The 23924-nt window shown below is 60.0% G+C and overlaps 1 protein-coding gene across 1 annotated transcript in view; it reads left to right on the top strand.

Moving 5' to 3' along the window:
- The window catches only part of DNAH17 (dynein axonemal heavy chain 17), a 103457-nt gene that overhangs the window by 44931 nt on the left and 34602 nt on the right, over positions 1–23924 (top strand). The window contains exons 29-53 of the mRNA XM_069482930.1: positions 9–135; positions 947–1099; positions 2514–2639; positions 2810–2917; positions 3585–3716; positions 4111–4271; positions 4879–5035; positions 6143–6247; positions 8434–8591; positions 9045–9183; positions 9356–9583; positions 9959–10096; positions 10990–11122; positions 12028–12155; positions 12736–12884; positions 16537–16819; positions 16908–17081; positions 17295–17502; positions 17787–17952; positions 20275–20377; positions 21066–21213; positions 21578–21669; positions 22747–22908; positions 23368–23532; positions 23727–23918. Of these exons, the coding sequence (XP_069339031.1) occupies positions 9–135; positions 947–1099; positions 2514–2639; positions 2810–2917; positions 3585–3716; positions 4111–4271; positions 4879–5035; positions 6143–6247; positions 8434–8591; positions 9045–9183; positions 9356–9583; positions 9959–10096; positions 10990–11122; positions 12028–12155; positions 12736–12884; positions 16537–16819; positions 16908–17081; positions 17295–17502; positions 17787–17952; positions 20275–20377; positions 21066–21213; positions 21578–21669; positions 22747–22908; positions 23368–23532; positions 23727–23918 (3835 nt within the window). The remainder of the gene's footprint in view (positions 1–8; positions 136–946; positions 1100–2513; positions 2640–2809; positions 2918–3584; positions 3717–4110; positions 4272–4878; positions 5036–6142; positions 6248–8433; positions 8592–9044; positions 9184–9355; positions 9584–9958; positions 10097–10989; positions 11123–12027; positions 12156–12735; positions 12885–16536; positions 16820–16907; positions 17082–17294; positions 17503–17786; positions 17953–20274; positions 20378–21065; positions 21214–21577; positions 21670–22746; positions 22909–23367; positions 23533–23726; positions 23919–23924) is intronic.

Genomic DNA, 23924 nt, shown 5'->3' with positions numbered 1-23924 from the left:
CCCCGCAGCCTGGCCGTGTGCGAGAAGGCCCTGGCGGAATACCTGGAGACCAAGAGACTGGCCTTCCCCAGGTTCTACTTCGTGTCCTCGGCCGACCTGCTGGACATCCTCTCCAACGGCAACGACCCTGTGGAGGTAGGCGGGGCCCTGGCACGCGGCGGACGAGCCAGCATTGTGCCCTGGACCCAGGCCCAGGCAGGCCGGGCCCCTCCGTCTGGGCAGCCTGGGGAGGGAGGAGCAGTGTCCCTGGATGTCCCGTGTCATCTGCGCGAGATCCTCCACACCAGGGACTGCCCAGGGTGCCCACCAAGGCAGAAATGGGTGGGACTCGTCTCACAGCCCGCTCTGCCCTTGCTGTATTTGGGCAGATTAATCTACCCTCCTTTCCTCATTTTCCTGTCCTGGAGAAACGGGGCAGGTGCCAGGGCTTGGTGAGCCGCCGTCTCTGAACGATACACCCACTCGCTGGGCCCCCTCGGACCGTCAGAGGCCCAGGAGCCAGCAAGAAGCGTTTCTTTGAGGCTTTTCTGAAAAAGAAAAGAGTTAACTAACTAGGCGAAGGGGAAACTATTATATTTTATTTTAATCTAAAGTTATGGGATACACGAGACAAAGGAACACGCAGGGATGACCTGCAGCTAAGGGTCTGAGTGTGTGGCCTGGGGGCTGGGCCCAAACCCTCTCAAGGAAGAGAAACCCTGAAGAACAGACCTTTGTCCGGAAGCTCTGGGATTCCCGGCCCGGTTTCTGTGCCCGGCCTGAGAGCAGCTCCCACTGGCTCTTCTTGTTGGAGAAGCCAGGGTTACTTAACGCTGGTCAAAGACGGGGAGTGTGTTAAAGACAGACAGACAGAAAGATGCTTAAAGCCACCCAAGGAGAGCTCAAGCCATGCATGTCCCTTTCAGATCCCTCAGCTGCGTAATTCTGGTTTCTCCCCGCCACCCAGGTGAGCCGCCACCTGTCCAAACTCTTCGACAGCCTGTGTAAACTCAAGTTCCGGCTCGATGCCAACGAAAAGCCGCTCAAGTTTGGCCTGGGCATGTACAGCAAGGAGGACGAGTATGTGGAGTTTGATCAAGAATGTGACCTCTCGGGGCAGGTGAGTGTGTGTGCGCCGCACGGCGGACCCAGCATGGTGGCACAGCGCGCAGCTAGAGGAAGGGCCACGTGTCCTCACACAGAGATGTCCAGGAGACTGTTCCGATCCTCTGCGTTTCTAGAAAACACTTAAGGGCCCGGGAGTGGTGGCTCACGCCTGTCATCCCAGCACTTTGGGAGGCCAAGGTAGGAGGATCACTTGAGGCCGGGCATTTGAGACCAGTCTGGGCAACATAGCGAGACCTCATCTCTACAAAATAAATCTTTTAAAAATTAGCTGGGTCCCAGCTACTCGGGAGGCTGAGGCAGGAGGATCACCTGAGCCCAGGAGTTTGAGGCTGGAGTGAGCTATGATCCCACCACTGCACTCCAGCCTGGGTGACAAAGTAAGACCCTGTCTCTAAAAATAAAAAAGAAAACACTTAGAGACTGACTTCTTTCTAGAGTTTCTAGCAGAGCCTTACCCTTGTAGCACGAGGGGTATTTTGAGAGAAACGGGGAGGGAAGGGGAGAAGGAAGAGAAGGGCTTGTTGATGCCACTGGATTTTTTTTTATGGCTTGCCAAGGGGATTGCTTTGGAGGTTGCCACACATATCTGAGCCGCTGATTTCTAACACCTGTCCAAACTACCTGGCCGCGTTGCTCTGGTCTCGGGCAGCCTCTTCCCTTTTCTAGCGAGCACGTCCCCAAGCTCTGGGCTGGCTCCTTCTGCTGACGAGCTGTCCCCTCCCCTGTCTCATTCCCCAACTATTCATCAAGCAACGGAAAGGATTTTGGCATTAGCCTAAGGAAGATGTAATTTGGAGTTAAATCAGTTGTGGGAAAAAAAAAATCTCACACAAGAAAACCCGACATGGTCTGCTTTCCAGGGGTGGGGCTGGGCGGGCCGTGGCAGGAGCCATCGGACACAACTGCCACGACAGCAGGGCTGCCAGCACTGCGTTCCCAGGTGAAAAAAAAGGATACCAGGACCCACTGAGGATGTTTTTTCCCTCCCAGTAGCAGTTAGTTGAGGGCTTGTATTTTACAATATAAATAAGTCTTGTTGGTAAGACTCAGCGGCAACAGGGTCCCGGGGGCAGCTCACCATCCCGCAGCCACTCGCTGAGCAAGCCAGGGCGCCGCTGGGCGGAGCCCCCAGATGTCCCATCTCAGCATCAGCGACAGCTCAGGGACATAGGCTCGGCTCACTCTTCTAGATTTTTCTCTGGGTCCCGTCACTCCTGTGCCTGGATGCTTAACGCAGCAGGTTTTGCCGGCGTTTACAGCGGAACGTCCCAACCACGTATTTTAAGTGCGTCATTTTTACTGCTCGGTGAAACCCTTGACGTTTGATGAGGACAGAGAGTAGATTTTTTTCTGTACAACAAAGCCGGTCATCAGGACTAGAGGCACTCACGTGGCACCGTCCCCAGGTGGAGGTCTGGCTGAATCGCGTGCTGGACAGGATGGTCGCCACCCTCCGACACGAAATTCCAGAGGCTGTGGTGACGTACGAGGAGAAGCCGCGGGAGCAGTGGATCTTTGACTACCCCGCCCAGGTCTGGGGGGAGGCGTGGCGGGTGAGGGGTGGCGCTGAGGCGCGGGGGAGTGATGTGTCCCTGTGGCCCCTCTGTTAGCCACACGCCGCTGGAGAGCAACTCGAGTTATTGGCGTGAACTTTTCTAACAGTGGTAATTGGTCACAGCGTGGGGGCCCTGTCTGTTTCCAGATTGCCCTCACGTGCACCCAGATCTGGTGGACCACCGAGGTGGGCCTGGCGTTTTCGAGGCTGGAGGAAGGCTACGAGAACGCCATCAAAGATTACAACAAAAAGCAGGTGCGTGGCCGCACGCGTCGGGCTCAAACTCTGCCAGGCGGCGACCAGAGGCATCTTCGTCCCCAAGGCTGACCCGTGTGAAATGGCTGTTCCCGCAGATCAGACGCTGTCAGGTCCTTGTCCCCAGCCCATGCCCAGCGGTAACATCTTCAGAAACATGTAACTTTAATTTCTTGTCTGGAAATCATCTCATGCTACTGCAAGTCTTTTTTCTTAAACATTCTTGGTTAGAAATATGAAAACTAAAGATAATTTTTAAAATAAAAGAAGGAAAAGCTATCCGTACCCCCACCACCCAAATATAACACCGTCAACACGTTCTTATGCATCCTTCTAATCTTTTGTGTGCACTTTCTGTGTGAAAATAGACAAACTATCTGCACAGCTTTAAAATCAGCTGTTTTTACTTAATATGCTTTTCTTCCACTACGTCGTTGTTAGCGGCTCCTATCATGGGGCGTCCCACGGCTTAACACGCCAGCCAATTGGAGAGACGCAGAATGTTCCCCTATTTTCATTATTGTAAACAGGAGCGTGGGGGGGGGGCTTCCCCACGCGGCCATGAGCTCCCTGAGCACCCACAGGGCCTGGGCACCCGGCAGGGGGACCACCCAGCACTTGGTGGGCGCCCTGCAGCGTCTCGGTGACGGCGCCCCTCCCCCCGCAGATCAGCCAGCTGAACGCGCTCATCACGCTGCTCATCGGGAACCTCAATGCTGGCGACAGGATGAAGATCATGACCATCTGCACCATCGATGTGCACGCACGTGACGTGGTGGCCAAAATGATCACTGCCAAGGCACGAGCGCTCGCTGTCCCCAGGGAGTGGCTGGGGAAGGGCCAGGGGACTGGGTTGGGGCCGTGCTTTTGGGGGCTCCAGCCCTGCCATTGCCACGTCCTGGGGCAGTGACTCTATGCTGGTGGCAGCCACCAAATCTCTCACCTAGACTTGCCCCTGGTAAGCGCCACGCAGCCACTGCGAGCAGCACCCGCTCGTCGGAAGTGCTCATTCTTTAGCAAGATTCGCTGGGGGCAGCGATAAGGTTGGAAGTGGGCGCCAAGAGAGGAAAGAGGGCCAGGGACGGTGCCCTGAGGGCCCGGGGACCAGCCCAGAGGCGGGCTGGCCGTCCTGGGTCGGGTCTGCCTCTTGCGTTCCACTCGGCCGACAGCAAGAGCCCTGGCTCCTTCTGCAGGTGGAGAGTTCTCAGGCCTTCACCTGGCAGTCCCAGCTCCGGCACCGCTGGGACGAGGAGAAGCGACACTGCTATGCCAACATCTGCGATGCCCAGATCCAGTATTCCTACGAGTATCTGGGCAACACGCCGCGGCTGGTCATCACCCCGCTCACTGACAGGTGAGGACGCGTCCGCGGGCCCCTAATGCCCGTCCCTAAACGAGTCACACGTTCCCTTTGGTCCCTTCTCCATGATTCACTGTCGGGCTGGGACATCAGCTGCCGAGGCTGAAAGAGTTGGCACTGGGTCAGGTGGACCCATGTTCAGAGTCAGTCCTGCCACCTGCAGGGTGCCAGGCCTCTAGCTCCGTATCCTCATTCTGACCCGAGCTGTGTGGCCTTGGGGGAGCTCCTCGGCCTCTCTGGGCCTGCAACGTGGGGATGGCGTTTTATGGCTCCCCGTGAGCTTGTTGCGGGTTGATTACGTTATTCAACACCCAAAAGCACTCAGACCAGAGCTGCTCTGAGCGACGAAGTGGGGGGTGTTGTCACGACCGTTCTCGGTTTGGTAGTGCTCCCTGCCCGAGTGCCCAGCGGGAAAGGTGCCTGTGCCGCGTCTGCCCCGGGCAGTGTCTGCCCCCCAGTCCCATCTGAGGTCCCCCTGCCCGCCCCCCGCTGTGCCTCCTGGGCCGAGCAGGTGCGGTGGCAGAACTAGCGGGAACCGCAGAGCAAGGGCAGGGGGCGGCTGTGGGGTCCCTGGCCCGCGAGCTAAGCAGAGGCCCCGCAGGTGCTACATCACCCTGACACAGTCCCTCCATCTGATCATGGGCGGGGCCCCCGCTGGCCCCGCCGGGACCGGCAAGACGGAGACGACCAAGGACCTGGGCAGGGCGCTGGGCACCATGGTGTACGTCTTCAACTGCTCCGAGCAAATGGACTACAAGGTATGCGGCTGAGGCCCAGAGGTGGGACCCAAGGTCCCCACAGGAGAACAGATCCGAGCGCCCTGTCCCAGGAGGCCCTGTCCCAGGAGGCCCTGTCCTAGGAGGCCCTGCAGCGAGCTCTCAATCCCTGGACACATGTGAATGGTACCCTGGGGAGGTGGCACTGGGGCCCCCCTGATAGCTGACAGCGTCCCCTTTGTGTGGCCTGTCTGAAGAGACTCCCGGCATTGACAAACTCAGCCCCAAAGGTCCTGCCCTGCCCCTGCCCTGGGGCAACCGTCGCTCGACCTTGTGCCAAGATTCCTGCAGACAGGGGAGGGCCTCCTTCACGGTCGGTCGTGCACAGGGTGTGGGCAGCAGCTGTGTCCAGGTGGGCTGGGGGCGGGGGGGCAGGGGACTGGCCAGGTCCTGCTGGTCATCAGAGACTGTTCTCCAAGGGCTAAGCAGAGAGGGGATGTCTCGTTGGTCCCAGCCGCTGCAGCCTCTTGCACGAGGAGAGGGTGGGGACAGTCCCCTAGTTCAGGACCCTGGGCCTGCAGAGGCCTCTCCTCCCCAACCTGGATCTGAGCCCCATGATCCGGGCACGCCGTCCTGTGGCTGAGGACGGGGCCCCTGCCCCTGGGCTGCAGGGCCACACAGTCCACTGCAGCCTCCTGGACTTTAGAGGAGTGAAATCCAAGCTGAAGGGGTGTCGTAACCGCCTGGAATCCTAGCTGGAAACCGGGAGAATCACCCCGACTGCCCGGCTGGGCCCCCGCGCCCGCCTGGAGGGGCTCCCCTCCTTCGTGTGCATAAAAGGAAAGGGCTAAGAGACCACGCAAGCACTGGATTTTGCGAGGGTGCGCTTGTCCGAGCCCTGTGCTCAGGGGCCCTAGCGGAGCCTCCGTCCTCGGGAGAGTGGGATCCGGGCGAAAAGACGGCTCCTCCTGGCACCTGCCGTCTGAGGGGTTGGCCCTCTCTGGGACGTGGGTGGTCCCACCTGGTGGCCTTTAGAAGGCCCAGATGTCCCCAGGGGGGCTGAGCTGAGGGCAGTGAACACCCCTGTGGGCCCCCCGCCCTCCCAGCCCTTCCTTTCCCCAACGCCACCTCCGCTCTCGCCCCGTCTAGTCCTGCGGAAACATCTACAAGGGCCTGGCGCAGACGGGCGCCTGGGGCTGCTTTGACGAGTTTAACCGGATCTCGGTTGAGGTCTTATCCGTGATCGCCGTGCAGGTAGGACCTCGCCCAGGTCTGGAGCTCGCAGAGGGCGACTGGCCGCCTTCCCGTTACCTCACACCCTTCCCACGCGAGGACAGACCCTCCTTGCCCGCCTGCAGCACTCGGGGCACTGGGCGCTCGTGTGGCACAAAGATGAGTGGGACCCCCAGCCGGTCCCCCAGGGCCACAGCCTGGTTAGGCCTCGTTCAGCAGGAGAAGACGGGAAGAGTCTGGTACGGGAGCACGTGTGTTACCGCGTGCATGTGAGGGCAGGATTGACTGCCCGGCAGAGGAGGACACGGGGCTCTGTTGCAGGTGTCTGTGGAGCCGGGCACTGGGGGACACACAGGAGTTTCTCCATCAGACGAGGGTGCAGGGGGGAATGGCAGGGAAGGAGGGAGGCAGGGAGGCAGGGAACGTGCCCGCACACTCTGCCGGAGCACAGGACACGCGGTGGGGGGCGGGGCAAGGCAGGGGCGGCGTTCGCGGGTTGGGGAGCACCCCCCCACGTGTTAAAGTCACCCACGTGGGCCCCTGGCACGTGACCGGATGAGCGTTTCTGCATTGAAACCCATGCCTGCTGGGGTCGCGCCCCGCTGGGCTAAGGAGAGCTGAGGCCTGATCAGCTGCGACAGGCCAGGAGGAGACAGAGTCAGGAAGTGGATGGGGGGTGGTGCTGAGACGCCCCTTCCCACAATACGGAGCTCAGGAGAGGGGCGTGGGACCCCAGCCTGGGTGCAAGGCCCGCTTTAAATTTACTGATTTAACTCCCTAACTCTCTGCTTGGCAGTGGTTTAAACTCTCTGCACCTCTGTTTTCTGTTCTATAAGAAAACAGGGATTGATGACACGGGTTTACTGGTGGGATTAGAGGTGGCCGCGGGTGGCTGCTCCCCCCTGGATTGACACCGCTCTGGCCAGAAGCATCCCTGAGTGCCTGGGCCCACGGCCGACCTGCGGGCGGTGCTGGCCACTGCCTGGGCCCCCTGCCCCAGCCCCAGCCCCAGTGCGTTAGCAGAGTTGCTGCCCACCCCCAAAGCCAGTGAGCAAACCCGAGTGTGTGTGCAGAGCCCGAGGGGGAGGGGAGGGGAGGTCTGGCACAGAGGGCGTCCGGCGCCCTCTACAGACCAGTGGGATGGGGGCGGGACACCCGGGCAGCAGAACTTGGAGCCCACCGGGAGACTGGGGAAGTCAGGCGGGAGACGTCTCACTGCGAGTGTTGGGCGCCCCCAAGTGGGGACTTGGAGATCTGCAGCTGCCCTGGCAGGTGTCCGCAAGGGACCAAATGCAGATGAGGAACCCTGAGGTCCTAGATTTAACTTTAAAGACCATCAGGTGGTCCGATGTGGAGCAGGCCACTAAGCAGTCCTCCGAGAGTAGCAAGAGGATGCAGGGGAAGGCTGGGAGCTGGGGCCCCACTCAGGGAAACCGCGGAGGGAACGGCTGGTTCTGGCGACAGCCGAGGCCCCTGCAGAGAGCTGCGCCGAGTGACAAAAGCCCATCTCAGGAGGCTCCACTCAGGTGGCATTTGTGCGATGACGATGACGGGGCCACAGAAGTGGAGAACAGAGGCTCATCCCTAGGGGGCCCGGCGTGGGGGTGAGGGTGAGAGGGCAGTGGGGGGTCAGGACCCCGCGTGGCAGCGCACTGTGGCCGTGCAAGATGTCCCGCTGGGCGCGGGGTCCCTCCACATGTCTCTCACAAATGCGTGTGAGTCTACAACAGCCCCCAATTTAAAAAAAGCTCAATTAAAAAAAGAAACCAGGGCCGAGTGCAGTGGCTCACGCCTGTAATCCCAGCACTCTGGGAGGCCAAGGTGGGAGGACCACTCAAGGTCAGGAGTTCAAGACCAGCCTGAGCAAGAGCGAGACCCCATCTCTACTAAAAAATAGAAAGAAATTATCTGTCCAACTAAAAATATATATAGAAAAAATTAGCCGGGCATGGTGGCGCGTGCCTGTAGTCCCAACTACTCGGGAGGCTGAGGCAGGAGGATTGCTTGAGCCCAGGAGTTTGAGGTTGCTGTGAGGTAGGCTGACGTCACAGCACTCTAGCCTGGGCAACAGAGAGAGACTCTGTCTCAAAAAGAAAGAAACCAGGGGACACTGGAAATTCACAGCCACGCACTTTAACACGAAGACCCGTGTGGTGCAACGAAGCCGGTCGCTTCCGTGTTGACGTGTCTGTGTACCAACCGCTCAGGTCAAATGTGTCCAAGATGCCATTCGGGCCAAGAAAAAAACATTTAATTTCCTCGGAGAGATGATACGTCTCATCCCCACCGTGGGCATCTTCATCACCATGAACCCTGGGTATGCTGGGCGCACGGAGCTGCCCGAGAACTTAAAGGCCCTGTTCAGGTGCGTGGCCCAGGTGGAAGGTGCGTGGCCGAGGTGACTCGGGCTGGCCTTGCCGTGCCCGGCAGTGAGCAGAGGGCAGCAGAGGAGGGAGGAGCCGTGGGCGACAAGGCTCCCTGGACAGGCATCAGCAGGCAGGAGAGGGCACCCAAAAGCTCTCTGCCTTCCCCACAGCGGGGTCCCCACCGCGGGGTCCCCACCTGGGACACACCTGCCATCCTGCAGGCCGACGGAAGGCAGGCTTCATGTTGACGCTCAGAGAGGTCACCCTTGGGGGCTAGAGGCACCCAAGGGAAGGGCAGGGGTGGGGTGGGAACCCGGCTCTGGGCCCCAGGAGGCAGCCCACCTGCTCTGGTCCACCTGGCAGGCAAGGCGTGTGCTCCCAGGTGAAGAGGGACAGGTAGAGGCGTGTGGGGGAGGGGAGGGAGAGAAGCCCACCTGTACTGATCCCCCCAGGCCGTGCGCCATGGTCGTCCCCGACTTTGAACTGATATGCGAGATCATGCTGGTGGCCGAGGGCTTTCTGGAAGCCCGCCTTCTGGCCAGGAAGTTCATCACCCTCTACACCTTGTGCAAGGAGCTGCTCTCCAAGCAGGTGTGTTCTCAGTGCTCTGGAGCTCATGGGGCTGGGGGGCAGGGTGCAAGGGGGTGTTAAAAATGCAGGCAGCGGCCGAGGTTGCCCCCCAGCCCTCCTGGGCCTGGCAGTGCCAGCCGGCCAGCGTGGGACAGGGCACTCACCTCTGCCCGCCCGTCCCCACTGCCTGCAGGATCACTACGACTGGGGCTTGCGAGCCATCAAGTCCGTGCTGGTGGTGGCCGGCTCCCTGAAGAGGGGGGACCCCAGCCGGGCAGAGGACCAGGTGCTCATGAGGGCTCTGAGAGACTTCAACATCCCCAAGATCGTGACTGACGACCTGCCCGTGTTCATGGGGCTGATTGGGGACCTCTTCCCGGCTCTGGACGTGCCTCGCAAACGAGACCTGAACTTTGAGAAGGTAGTTACCCGGGCCACAGTCCTGCCTCGCCTGGGGCTTCTGTCCCGCCCAGGGCCCTGCGCTGGTTCCACGTGGCAAATGCAACCCTGGGGCAGGTGGCCCACGTCATACGTGCTACCAGAAAGACCCTGGGGCCACAGCTGCCTTCCTGGGCCTGGCTGGGGTCACTCTCTCAGCTGGGGCTGGGAGGCTTCGAGCAAACCCGTCCCCTCTCGAGGCCGCAGTGGGGCAGTCCGAGCTCCCGACAGCAGAACTTGCAAACACATCGCCTTGGAGGGCAGCTGTTCCCGTCCCACCTCTGCCACTGGGCAGGAGGCCCCCACCAGAAAGAAAGGCCATTTCGACTTTGCTCCTGCCCTTGCCTGCGTCCCCCAGGTCATCAAGCAAAGCATCGTGGAGCTCAAGCTGCAGGCAGAGGACAGCTTCGTGCTCAAGGTCGTGCAGCTGGAGGAGCTGCTGCAGGTGCGGCACTCGGTGTTTGTCATCGGGAACGCGGGCAGCGGCAAGTCTCAGGTACGTCCCCCCGAAGGACCCTGCAGGCAGCTGGCCAGGTGGGGGAGGGCTGGGGTGAAGGGCCAGCCTGTATCACCTGCCCCCACCCCAGGGAATCCCCCTGGACCCCAACGTGTCATGGTCCAGGAAGGACACTGGGGCTGAGGGGGAGGGGAGGAGCCGCCACAGCCCCCGGCCCACCGATGGGGCTTCCTCCCCACCTTGCTTCTCCCGTCTTCCTGTCCCCACCCCCTGCAGCCAGCCCCACCCCCACCTCCTGTCCCCTGCCGTGGCCTGGGGTGTGGTGAGACGTGGAGGGTGGCGGCTGATGTTACTAAAGTCTGTGACACTGGAAAATTCTATACCGGCCGGCGTGCACTCGCCGCCCATGGGTCAGACTCTCGTGCTATTGCTGAAGATCGTTCCCACAGTAATAACACGGGGAGGCCCACAGCAGGTTACTTTTCCAATTTCCTAAGAAGGAACATACACACGCATACAAACGGAACAGCCTTAAATGTCCTTGAAACTCATTTTGTCTGGGGGGAAGCACTGGGGTGGCTTTCTCCACTTAGCCGTTCTCCCGGCGAGCTTGTGTTACTTGCATTGGGAGGAAGACGCTACGGTGAGTCTTTTCAGAGCTCAGCGAGGTCTCACACAGCCCCTGTGGCCTGTGGACGCGAACGCTTGGCTCCCATCTCCGGCCACCCTGGTGGTTGCTGGGGGGACACACACTCACCTACGCGCCACCAAAGCAAACCAGATCAGAGAAGGAGCCACTCGTGGTCATAAAGGGGTCTGGGCTCACATAAACGGCCTCGCCACCCGTGCAGGCCCACGGGCCGTCCTGGGGCCGGTGTAGGATGTGCCGGGGACATCAGGGCACAGGCAAGTGGCTTCCTGCTTTCACTCAGGTCCTCAAATCCCTCAACAAGACCTACCAGAACATGAAGAGGAAGCCGGTCGCCGTGGACCTGGACCCCAAGGCCGTCACCTGCGACGAGCTCTTTGGCATCATTAACCCGGCCACCAGGGAGTGGAAAGACGGTATCAGGAGGGGGTCTGGGACGCGGCGGGCAGTGCTCCGCCATGAGCAGCTCCCTGGGGGGGACCCTCGTGGGCTCCCAGCCAGGGGCAGAGCAGGCAGACAGCCGTGCGGTCAGCACTGCGGTGACAGTGCTGTGGGGGCCGTGGGCCGCGGGAGCTGCGACCTCTGAGAATCGCAGGCTGCAAGCCCAAGCAAGGACAGGCTGGAGGGCGCAGGGTGAGGCTGGACAGGCAGGCTGGACGCTGGGCACGGGGAGGCCACACCTCGGTCAGCCGGGCTCCGGGAGGGCGTTTCTCCTGGGAAGTGGCCGAGGGGTTTGCACTTCGTGGAGAGAACTCTGACATCCAAGAGCGGGCTGTGGGTGGGGGCTGAGGCATGGCCAGGTGGGGGGTGGGGGCCCTGCCTGGCGCAGGACTCTAGCCTCTGCGTGTGTGTCTCGTTTCTCCCCCACGAGAACACGAGCTCCATGGGGGTAGGGGACTGTGATTGTCCTGGGCTTTGTACCCCAAGCCCCCCACACCTGACACATGGCACATGCTCAACAGACCTCTGCTGAGAGACAGAGTGGGTGGGTGGAGGGGCACAGCGCCCAGCCTGGAGGGGATGCCCACGTGGGGGTGTTAAGCCTACAGGGGAAGGGGGTGCAGGGTCAGAGGGCAAAGGCAGGGCCTGGTGGGGCACATCAGAGGGAGCCCACCTGGTCCTCAGGGCAAGGAGGAGGGAGGGAAAGGAGCCCAGCCACTCAGGTCCTTGGGGCCTGTTGTCCCTCTGAAGTAGGGGACAGGCCACCTCTGAGAGAGAGAAGGAGAGGGCCGGGGGAGGGGGAGAGACGTAGAGTGGGGAGGGGAGGGCGCCAGGATCAGCCGGCAGGCCCTGTGCCCGCTGACAGCCGCTGCGCCCCCAGGCCTGTTCTCCACCATCATGCGCGACCTGGCCAACATCACTCACGACGGCCCCAAGTGGATCGTCCTCGATGGGGATATAGACCCTATGTGGATCGAGTCCCTCAACACCGTCATGGACGACAACAAGGTGCGGCCACAGGAAGGAGGGGTGGGGGTCGTGGGGATGCACACGCTCAGACCCTCGGCGGCTGGTGCCACCGAAGAGGAAGTTCCTGGTCCCAAGACGTTTCCACGTCCACACGCGCTGTGTCTCACGTTGTTCCCGGCAGCTGGTGGCTCAGGGTAGCACCTGGGACATGTGCTCCAATTTACACGCAGCACAGCATGAGAACAACAGGTCACATTTAGGGAGGCAGCAAAGACATTCGGAATTATCTAGAAGCAGCTTTAAAAAACGATAATCAGTTGGGCGGAGGAGGGACCGCGAGGCTTTCCGGGAAAGGCGAGGGCTCGAGAACACAAGTTGCCCTGCAGCGCGTCCTGCCTGGCGTGCGGGCGTGAAAGCCACCCCACCGTCCCGGGCAGGGCACAGCGGGGGCTGGCGTCAAGGAAGGCTGAGCAACACTGGGCTTGTAAAGGCCGCTTGTCATCGGGGGACGGTGCAGGGTTGCCGAGTCCCTCCTCCCTGCTCAGAGATTCGCTCCAAGCGACGACCTTGGAACCCCGTCAGGGTGACGCGGCCCCACGGCTCGCTGTCTCCCTCCTAGGTCCTCACCCTGGCCAGCAACGAGCGAATCCCCTTGAACCGCACCATGAGGCTGGTGTTTGAGATCAGCCACCTGAGGACGGCCACCCCGGCCACCGTCTCCAGGGCCGGCATCCTCTACATCAACCCGGCGGACCTCGGGTGGAACCCGTGAGTTGGGTTTTGGTTTTCCTGTTCCAAACTGTGCCAGAGGAAGGCGAGGCTGGGGGCCTGTTTCAGGGTTGCACACAAAATCATTCACTCACTTGCTCATTCGCATACTAAATGCCACGTGCAGGGCCTCGCCAGGCACCGGGGTCACAGCGAGGAAGCCAGAGCCGTGTGAGCGAACAGTGTGAGTGCGCAGCAGCTCCACGGAACCGCCGCTGGGGAAACAAGTTTGCACCAAGTGCGGGAATGACAAGGGCTGGCGAGGAGGGCAGGTCCCCATGGAGGCAGGGAGTCTTCCCAGAGGGTTGAAGTCCGGGCTGCCACCTGACAGGGGGCTTTCTAGGTGGACGAGAGCCGGGGGGCGCATTGCAGGCGAGAACCCGCAGTGATGGGGCGGCAGCGGGTGACAGGCTCCCAGGACGGGCGGTGGGTGCTCCTGGGAGGAGCGTGGAGGGTGAGGGTGTTCTTGACAGGAAGGGGACTGAAGCTGGGCCACCCCACAGGGCCAGGCACAGGGGGCGTGATGTGAAGAGGACACTGGATAAAGCCAGTGGACGATGGGTGCCACTGGGCTTGGGAGAGGACGGAGTGGGCTTAAGAAATGCTTAAAAGCTTGAAAAAGTGAAGATTTGATTCTGGAGGCAGATTTTCCTGCTTGGACTCACAGCTAGTAACGGACAGAGTAAGGGATTTTCTGGGGACATGGAAATAAACGACAGCTTGGAGCAAACGTCCTGCCTCGGCCCAAGTGGAAATCCCGGAGGGCAGGCTCCGGAGAATCGTCGCAGCTGGAGGCAGCGGCTCATTCATTCATCCTCCAAGCAGCACGTCCCCCGCGTACCTGTCGTGTGTCCGGCCCCGGGGATTCCATGCTGGGAGGGATGGGAGTTGGCTTTCTGAGAAAGACCAGAGCTGTGTTGGGAGACGAGGAACCCAGGGAGGCTTCCAAGGCAGAGAGGAAGCCCCGGAGACGCCGTTGCAGACACCAGGAGGGGGAACTTCAGGAGGGAGGCGGCTCGACGGGATCACATCCAGAGTCAAGGACGCCAAGGACAGAGACGTTTCCACTGGACGTGGCAGTGAGGAGCTCCTCAATCACTGGAGAGGAAAGTGTCATGGCGCGCTGGGGTAGCAGCAGTCAGATGCCCATCGGTGAGGAGGACCCGGCCACAGGTACTACCGCGAGGCCGTCTCTGGAAACAAGTCCCACGTTCGAACGCTAGAGGGTGAACCTGGAGCAAGAGGAGTGAAGGTTTGTCAAGATGAGAATGATGTCTGGGTGTGGAGATCAGGCGTGGCTGTTTCCAGGCACACACAAGCTTGTAGGCAGAGAAAACAGAGGAAAAGAAGTTTCCAGAGTTCCAGATGTGCGTCTTTGCTCTCTGCACCGGGAGGTGAGGTGTCTGCTGGGAGGCAGGCGGCATGGGGTGGCCAGGGTTTGAGAGGATCCCGCGAGGAATGTTCCCTGCAAGGACAGGACCAGAGCTGGCCTGACCCCAGGGCGCTGGGAGCTGCTGAGGCCCGGCACTGCCGTGCTGCTGCTCCGGCAGTCCTTGCCCACGAGTGTCCCGAGGCGGCCGGAGCAAAGGCACAGCCCGGGCAGCTTCAGAAGGCAGCGGTTTATCCTCTCTCGGTTCTGGAGGTCAGAGGTCCAAGATCAAGGCGTCAGCAGGGCTGGTTCCCTCTGGAATCTCCGAGGGAGACCCTGGGCCAGGCCTCTCTTTCCACCTTCCGGCGGCTCCGGCAAGCCCTGGCGTTCCTTGTCCTGCAGACGCATCACTCCCATCTCTGCCTCTGTCTGCATGTGGCCGCCTTCCCTGTGTGTCTGTCCACGTTTTCCTCTTGTAAGGACGCTGCTCACTGGCCTTGGGGCCACCCTAACCCAGGCCGATCTCATCCTGAGATCCCAAACGGGGTCATGTCTGCAAAGGCCCTTTCTCCAAATAAGGTTCCAGGTGGACATGTCTTCTGTGGGGCCACCAGTCTGCCACGACACCTCATTGGTGAGTTTTCAGGGTGGGCAAGAGACAGGGCAAGGGAACGGAAACGGAGCATGTGCGGGAGCTGCTGAGACGCAGGGAGACGGGAAGAAGACAGGACGTGGGGCGCTCGGGGGACACCCCTCGGGAGCAGGAGAAGGGAGCTGGAAGCTAGGCCGGCGTGGGCAGCGCCAGGAACTGGTGCTCCCAGAGGAGTGACTGGCAGGAAGCAGGAGGAGCCCCGGGTTTTGCTAGAGGAGAGGAGGGGACAAGAAGCAGGGCAGCAGGGACTCGAGGCTGGACGCACCCCGCCACCTCAGGGGACAGGGCAGGACGCCGCCCGGACCAGGGATGAGAAAGCTGACCTGCCTCACAGGCACGTGTCTCTCTGGGCTGGTGCCGCAGATCAAAGCCAGCGTGCTCATATACTAAAGGACTCCCACCACGGCAACACCGGAAATTTGACCCAAACACCAAACTCGCAGGCGAAAGCAGCAGCCTCTGTGTGGCTGTGCAAACCGGTCCCCTCTTTCGAAGACCAGCTGCACCTGGAACTCGGTTCTAACGGTGCTAGGCACGAGGACACCACGCTTTGCTCGGAGACACGGGTTGCGTGAAGGTTTGCTCTGCCGCGCTGGGCAGCCCGGGGTGCCACGGCCACAGGTTCTCGCTCTCGAGTCTCCGTTCTGAGAGAGGTGCAGGGAGGAACGGAGCTCGCAGGACACATGCACTCACGGAGAGGCCGTGTGTCGGCCGCGTTTGGTAACGTGAGCTTCTTGCCGACGCCTCGGGCATCCTGGAAACAACGACGCGCACGCTGAGCTCACTGACCCTCCAGGGAGCCCGACTCTGTTTGTGGTTTTAGCAGACGCTTACTTGGCACTGACCTTGGACCGGGCTTCCTTCTGTGAGCTTTAAACAGACCAGTCCGTGCAGCCCTTTGAAACGGGGGTGACGTAAACGCCACCCCGCCTACCACTGAGAAACCCAGGACTCGGACTCCAGAGTCCATGTCCCTCACCGATGTGGCCGGCCACCTCTACACGACCCCAGAGGCAGCCATGTGCCGGACAGCCCAATGTGGCTCCTCAAGGGCTGCCTGTTGTATTGGTTTGGACTTTTCCACTGAACGTGACAAATTCAACTCTGACTGAAGCTGTAAAAACTTTCCATTGTCTCAAGTCACCGAGGTGGGGGGGTGCGTCAGGCACAGCTGGATCTGGGAGTCCAGGGGACGTGAGGAAATGTCCATTCTCCATTCTTCCCATCCCCACCTCTTCCCACCCCCAGGTGTCATGAGACCTTTCTCCTCTCCCGTCCCCCTCCCGTCCCCCTCCCGTCCCCCAGCTCCCAGTATTGTCTTCACTGGGGGTCAAATGCGTCTCAGGTGGTAGCAAAGTGGCTCCCGGCACGCCCACGGCTGGCAGTCCCAGAGAAAGAGCACACGTGTCCCGCCCCTCCCCCCCGCCCCCCAGCGTCCTCATCAGACGCTCTTGGGGCTGCCGCTGGCCCCCCTGTGCCCTGGGACCAGCAGCAGAGGGAACCTGAGTCACGGCCCCGCCCCTGCGGCTGCCGCATCGGAACCACGTGTAGGGGGCGGGGCTCTTACCAAGGGAGGGGCACGGGCCCAAGCGGCAGCCTCCGTCACCGGCGCCTCCGGTCCCGCCCCCCAGGGTGGTGAGCAGCTGGATCGAGAGGCGCAAGGTGCAGTCCGAAAAGGCCAACCTGATGATCCTGTTCGACAAGTACCTGCCCACCTGCCTGGACAAGCTGCGCTTCGGGTTCAAGAAGATCACGCCGGTGCCCGAGATCACGGTCATCCAGACGATCCTGTACCTGCTGGAGTGCCTGCTCACCGCGCGCAACGCGCCGCCCGACTCCCCCAAGGAGCTGTACGAGCTCTACTTCGTGTTCGCCTGCTTCTGGGCCTTCGGCGGGGCCATGTTCCAGGACCAGGTGACAGCGCGGCGGGGACCGGAGCCCGCACGAGGTCCCTTGGCCTCCATCCTAGCTGGCCCTGGCTTTTGTTTCTGTTCTTCAACAGCTCATCGATTACCGCGTCGAGTTCAGCAGGTGGTGGATCAACGAATTCAAGACCATCAAGTTCCCCTCGCAGGGGACGGTTTTCGATTACTACATCGACCCCGACACGAAGAAGTTCCTGCCCTGGACGGATAAAGTGCCCAACTTCGAGCTGGACCCGGACATCCCGCTGCAGGTAACTCCCCCGAGGTGGCGGCCACTGACTGGTGACTTAGGAGCAGGACTCGGGGTACCAGCCCTACACGCCGGGCGGGATGTCCGCACGCGAATGATGGCGGCAGTGGGAGCTTTTCAGCAAAGCGCGGGACTCGGACCGCTAAGGTCTGCTCGCCGGCCGCGGGGGAGGGACCGGCCGAGGGTCACAGCTCCTCCGCCCCTCCCTGCCCAGGCCTCTTTGGTCCACACCACGGAAACCATCCGCATCCGCTACTTCATGGACCTGCTCATGGCGAAGTCCTGGCCGGTCATGCTGGTGGGCAACGCGGGGACGGGCAAGTCGGTGCTGATGGGGGACAAGCTGGAGAGCCTGAGCACCGACGAGTACCTGGTGCAGGCCGTGCCCTTCAACTTCTACACCACCTCCGCCATGCTGCAGGGTGAGGCCCCGTCCCCTCCTGCCCGCGGAGTGGGAGCACCTGGGCCGCAGCCCGACCCCTCTTTCAGGGGGACGTTGATGATGGGGGGCGGCGTTGGCGGCCAGTCGAGGGGGCAGGGCCCACGGGGAGCGTCTGGATGCATCTGAGGGGCCCGAGGGCTGACGGGCTGCAGGGCGCCTGCGCCCTGGCCCTGAGCCGCCGCTGTCCTCGCACGCCTGGGGCTGGGTCCTTTCCTCCCAGCGGGCTCAGGACAGCAGGGCGCGGCCGCCCCTCTGCCCCTCCAGGCGTGCTGGAGAAGCCGCTGGAGAAGAAATCGGGGAGGAACTACGGGCCGCCTGGCACCAAGAAGCTCATCTACTTCATCGACGACATGAACATGCCCGAGGTGGACAAGTATGGGACGGTGGCCCCGCACACCCTCATCCGGCAGCACATGGACCACGGGCACTGGTAAGGCGGCACGGGTGGCCGCTGGGCTGGGGGGTGGGGCCAGGGCAAGATGGGGGGCCTCGGGGTGGGGCCGTGGGGTGGGGCCATGGGGCAGGAAAGTGGCTGCAGGACTGTGAGCTGAGGTCAGGGGTGGGGCAGGGGAGAGTCATGTATCAGAGTCCCATTCCACGAACATGCTGGTGGCTGTGGCCTAGGGCCCCACAGAGGGGGACAGACAGGGCCCCCTCCCACCAAGGGGCAGTTACAGAGTGAAGGAAGAGCTCTGAGGAAAACCTCCCAGTGCAGTCACAGGGTACCCCTGACCTGCCCCGCCCCGCCCCACCGCCTGCCTGGGTCAGAGCTGCCCCTGGGGCGGCCTTCTGCAGCAGAAGATGGAGGCCGAGTGGGCAGCAGCCCTGGGCAGCATCCCAGGCAGAGAACGCCATGTGCAAAGGCCCTGTGGCAGGAGGGAACGTGGCATGTGCGGGAACCAGAGAAGGTCAGTGTAGCCAGAGGAAGAGGGTGCCCAGGGCAGCTGCAGCCAGGCCCCCAGGACCTCTGGGCAGCTGGACAGAGTGTGAACTCTCCCCCAGTGGCACCAGGAAGCTGAGGGTGTCATGTTTAGGTCTGCACTTTAGAAAGATGAGAACATTCAGTTCAGTTGCCTCTTAAAATAAGTAGCCCAGGCCAAATCTGAGAGTTCTGAGACCCAAAGAACCCCAGCAATCAGTCTGTGGGGTCAAGGAGCCGGCCCTCACTGCCAAGAAACAGAGGACAAGGGTTGAGTTGCCTGCTCGAGGTCACAGCCCTGGCACGTGGAGGAGCTGGGTTTCAAGTCCAAATGTGTCCGGCTCCGTCACTTGCCTTTTCCCCACTGAATGGCACTAACTCCCAGAGCTTACGGGTTGCAGGAACCCAGCAGGGACAGCCACCAAGTATATGGTGTTAGGGACGGCTCCCTGGGGAGGTGACAAAGCCACCAGCTGGACATAATTTCAGATGTACTGAAAGCAGAGTGGGGTGGGGAATTCCAGGGTACCGAGACAGGAGAGGGAGTTTCGGCAAAAGGATGGGGGCCGAGCACGTGTCCGTCTGCAGGGATCGGCCATGGAGCCCCTGGGGGCCGAGCCCCGCCCCTCACTCACGCAGGCCCCTCCCACGCCCCCAAAATGGCTTCACAGCGCCATACACTCTTGCAAACTTGCTCAGATTTTTGCACTCTTTCCCTTGAAGAGGGCCCTCTAAGTCATTAAGCTATAGCCCCGGGTCCACACCTGCCCGTGAGTTTACCCTGAAGAATCTTCAAGAGGGCAGCATAGTCAGATCTGAGTTTTCAACAGCTCCCTCTAGAACGTCAGACAGAGCGAGCTGGTCCCCACGGCCCCAGGGTAGGCTGGACCTGGCAGTGGGTGTTGTGTTGGGAAGAGCCTCCCTCGTGGAGGAAGCATCACGCGGAACACTGCCTCGCACACGGACAGGGCAGCGCCCCGCGTGGGGTGCAGACCCACAGGCAAAAGGTGAGCTCTGTCGTGGACCGAACCCGGGGGAGGGATCTCCATGGCCTGAGCAGGTGCGGGTGGGAAACCCTTCTCAAACAAAAGCGTCAAAACATAAACGGGAAGGCAGAGAATTGATTCCTGGGACTTACATCCAAATAGAGAAATTTTGTTCAAGAGACACCACGGACAAATATAATAGTTAATAGGACGGGAGAAAACACTGGCAATGTCTAACAGTAGACTAATGTCTGGAATACACAAAGAAATTCCTATAAATCAACAAGGGGCAACAACTCCCAACACAAAAAAGTGCATAATAGGGGAAAAAAACCCCAAAGGTCACGAGTGCACAAGGAGATGCACAGACTCTTCATGGCCTTTAGACTTGTCTGGGCCCCTGGCAGTTGGATCAGTGTTGTGACATCATGGAAATTATTCAGACTATTTAACAATAACAGCCATCAGTAATTATACCGATAATGGTGATGGTAAAGGTTTATTGCATTCTTACTGTGTTTCAGTCACCCTTCCAAGTGCTTGTTCATATATGAACCCATTTGCCCCTCCCAGCGACCCACTGCACAGACCACTGCTCCTCTCCCAGGCCCAGAGCCCCGGCGCCACCCCCGGCAGAGCGGGCGTGTAAACCCAGGCCTGCACTCTGGGCCACTGTTCTGCCTCCCATTTCAAAATTTTTCTTGAGAGCGTGAAGTAATCACTGATAGTCGATATTTATTGAGGTTTTGTTGTAAGCACGTGCAAAGTGTTCTGGGGAGCAAGGTGAGGCCGGGGGTGGCTCCTCCGGGCCAGCGGCGCAATGTTGGTGCTGGTCTCCCCCGCGCAGGTACGACAGACAGAAGCTGACGTTGAAAGACGTGCACAACTGTCAGTACGTGGCCTGCATGAACCCCACTGCCGGATCCTTCACCATCGACCCCAGACTGCAGGTGAGCGGAGACCGAAGCCCCCTCGGTCAGCGCCGTGGGCCTGAGGCCTGCGTTTGGCAAATGAGGATAAAAAGCGTCGGTTTGGGATGTTAGGGCTGCAGGTTGACACTCTCTGGAAAACTCTTTAACCTTTCAGAATGTGTCCGGAAATTCCAGGAGGCGGGCAGGATGAGCGGCTGGCCAGCCTTCCTCGTGAGCCCACAGGGCTGCCAGATTCAGCAAATAAAATTGCAGACGCCCAGTTAAATCGGAATTTCAGATGAACAACAAATACTTTTTTAGTATAGGTGTGTTCCATGCGATATTTTTGACACACCTATACTAAAAAATAATGCATTTGTTACTTATCTGAAATTCAGATTTAATAGGACGTCTCGTAGGACGTCTGCAGCCCTACCCAGGCAGACCTCACTTCCGAACTGTCTAAGCGTGTGGGGACCCGGAACATGACCCAGGCCTGTGTCCTCAGCCACTCTTGCCTCGGCCGGAATTTTTCTAGAGAGTGTGAAGTAAACTGGCCGTTTCACACGTGACTGGTATTTAACGCGACTTTCCCACACGCAAGGCACAGGAGGAAGGCTGTCCCTTCGACAGTGCCCAAAAGACATTAGACAGTGAGGCAGGGTCGGGGTCTGCTCTCCCGAGAAGGTGGGACCGGCCTGACCGAAGTCTGGTTGTTCTGGGGCAGCGCCACTTCTGCGTGTTTGCCGTGAGCTTCCCCGGCCAGGAGGCCCTCACGACCATCTACAACACCATCCTGGCGCAGCACCTGGCCTTCCGCTCCGTCTCCATAGTGGTCCAGAGGATGAGCGGCCAGCTGGTGGCCGCGGCCCTGGGTGAGCCGGCGCGTCCCGCTCCCGTCGGTAAAACCTCCTGCTTTATGGGGCGGATGGGGCGTCATAGTTTCCCTGGTAAATATTTTATTTATACTTTTAAATCAATATTTCTTAACAAGGCTGTGTTTCAACAGGAGATACCATGAAATGCAATCGCTTCGGGGGGCGGGGGTAGAGGGCAGGAGATTGGGTTCACAGAAACGACTTACGGTAGAGCAGCACGCTGCCCCCCTCAAAGAGCCATGCAGATTTCTTACTGAAATCGTCACCATTTCGTAGTCCGTTTGCTTTAGAAACTTAAGCTCTGCACTTCCTGGGGCCATTAGGAGTACGTAAGAATCGATGTGCCTTTTTCCTGTAACAGCCTTGCATCAGAAAGTCACGGCAACGTTCCTGCCCACAGCCATTAAGTTTCATTACATCTTCAACCTCAGGGACCTCTCCAACATCTTCCAGGTACCGCTCCTCCAGCTCTGCGCCAGGCCCACTCATGGCCAAGTCCCCGACCCACAGGTGCTCTTCTCCTGTCACTCTCAGGAGAGAAAGCAAGGCGACCCGTGGGCTGCTGGTGGTGGTGATGATGGTGGTGGTGATGGTGATAGTGGAGATGGTGGTGGTGGTGACAGTGATAGGTGGAGATGGTGGTGATGGTGACGGTGATAGTGGAGATGGTGGTGGTGACAGTGATAGTGGAGATGGTGGTGATGGTGATAGTGGAAATGGTGGTGGTGGTGGTGATGGTGACAGTGATAGTGGAGATGGTGGTGATGGTGACGGTGTTGGTGGAGATGGTGGTGACGGTGATGGTGGAGATGGTGGTGGTGACAGTGATGTTGGTAGTAACATTTCCTCTCATTTATTGCCCGCTTATTCCGAGTCAGGGATTGGGTTCGGTCCCTCACACGCCCATTTTCTCCTCCAAACGACACATTAGGTTGGTGCTAACATCCCCAGGTTGCAGAGGGGAATCTGAGTCTCCGAGAGGTGGTCATTCCTCCCACGTTAAGTGTCAGCTCAAACGCCAGGCCCTCACAGAGGCCCTCCTCGTCGCATACTGTCTCACTGCCCTGTGCGCGTGACTCCTAGCACACGCCTATGTGTAGTTGCCTTGCTGTTCTGTGTACTTGGCTACATCTCCCACCAGAATGTAAATGCCACAGAGGCATCCCTGTGTCCCAGGGCCCAGAGAGTGCCTGGCAAAGAGCAGACCTCAGTGAGCACCTGTCAGTAAATGGCCACACCAGGACTGGACCCAAATAGGCCTCCCTTGCCCCTTCCCCATTGTTCGTCCCATTAGAGGACGAAGCCCTTAGCCCTGCCTTGCGAGGAAGCCCCTCCTGTCTCTCAGACGCAGACACACGCCCTGGATTGCACGACCTCAGTGCTCACTGGCCTCCTGGCCCTGATTAAATGTTGTGCCAGCAGCTTAACAGATCACTCCCAGGGGAACTGCCATGTCCTCATCTCACCCATGTGCGGCGCTGGCTGCCTTGGGACCCGCTGAGGATGCTGGCCATCCTGTGTTTGGGACAGGGACTCTTATTCTCCACGGCGGAGATTCTGAAGTTCCCACTGGACCTCGCCCGCCTTTGGCTGCACGAAGCTGAACGAGTGTATGGTGACAAGATGGTTGATGAAAAGGACCAGGACACGTTGCGCAGAGTCACCGTGGCTTCCGTCAAGAAATTCTTTGATGTAAGTCAAGCCACCAGGTCCCTCCCCTGAGCCCAGAAAGGCTCCTAGAGGGCAGAGTGTCTGGGGCCGTGATAACTCCCACCCCCTGGGCAGGGCCCTCTGCTGGGTGGGGAGATCCACGTTAGGTTCCATGCAAGGACTCTGTCACTGGCTGTGGATGAGTGAGAGGAGTGGACTCCCCAGTGGATCGGCGTGTGATGAGCTCCCCATCCACTGGGGGAGAAAGGCCCAGCTTAGCCAGTTCAGTGAGCCTTGCGGGTGACTCCTGCGTGTCCTTGGTGGAATCGTTTCTTTGGTCGATATTCCTGGCATGGTGGGGACTGAACCATTACACCAGAGCATTTTGCCCGGTGGCTTGGGCCCCTGGAGACTTGGCCTGGCATCTTGGGGACCTCTTAGGCCACCTTAGCGAGGTACTGTGGTCACAGTGGTGACAGAAGTATCATCTTTTTGTTCTAGGATCTTGGTGATGAACTCTTATTTGCCAAACCCAACATCTTCAGCCACTTCACTCAGGGGATCGGTGATCCCAAATACTTCCCTGTAACCAACATGGCTCACCTGAACAAGCTACTTGTAGACGTCCTAGATAGCTACAACGAAGTCAACGCAGTCATGAATTTGGTGAGTGTGCTCGAGCCGACAGCAAGGACAAGGGACCTGACATAGGTGCCCTCTCCTGTCTCATCATAGACATCTGCGTGGCGTTCTCCGGAGCTGCATGACTCACGCCACCCCCCCGGCGTGTTGAGAGTCTGTGCTGTGGACGGGGGAGACTCCGTGTGCCACGAGGTCGAGCCCCTCTCTGGTCTCCGCAGGTGCTGTTTGAGGACGCGGTGGCCCACATCTGCAGGATTAACCGCATCCTGGAGTTTCCGCGGGGGAACGCCCTGCTGGTGGGCGTGGGCGGCAGCGGCAAGCAGAGCCTGTCGCGCCTGGCGGCGTACATCAGCTCCCTGGACGTGTTTCAGATCACCCTCAAGAAGGGATACGGGATCCCCGACCTCAAGGTGAGA

This window comes from Eulemur rufifrons, chromosome 9 (genome assembly GCF_041146395.1).
Source record: "Eulemur rufifrons isolate Redbay chromosome 9, OSU_ERuf_1, whole genome shotgun sequence".
Classification (NCBI taxonomy): Eukaryota; Metazoa; Chordata; class Mammalia; order Primates; family Lemuridae; genus Eulemur; species Eulemur rufifrons.
Note: the sequence above shows the minus strand (reverse complement) of the source record. Positions and strands in the feature narration are given on the sequence as shown.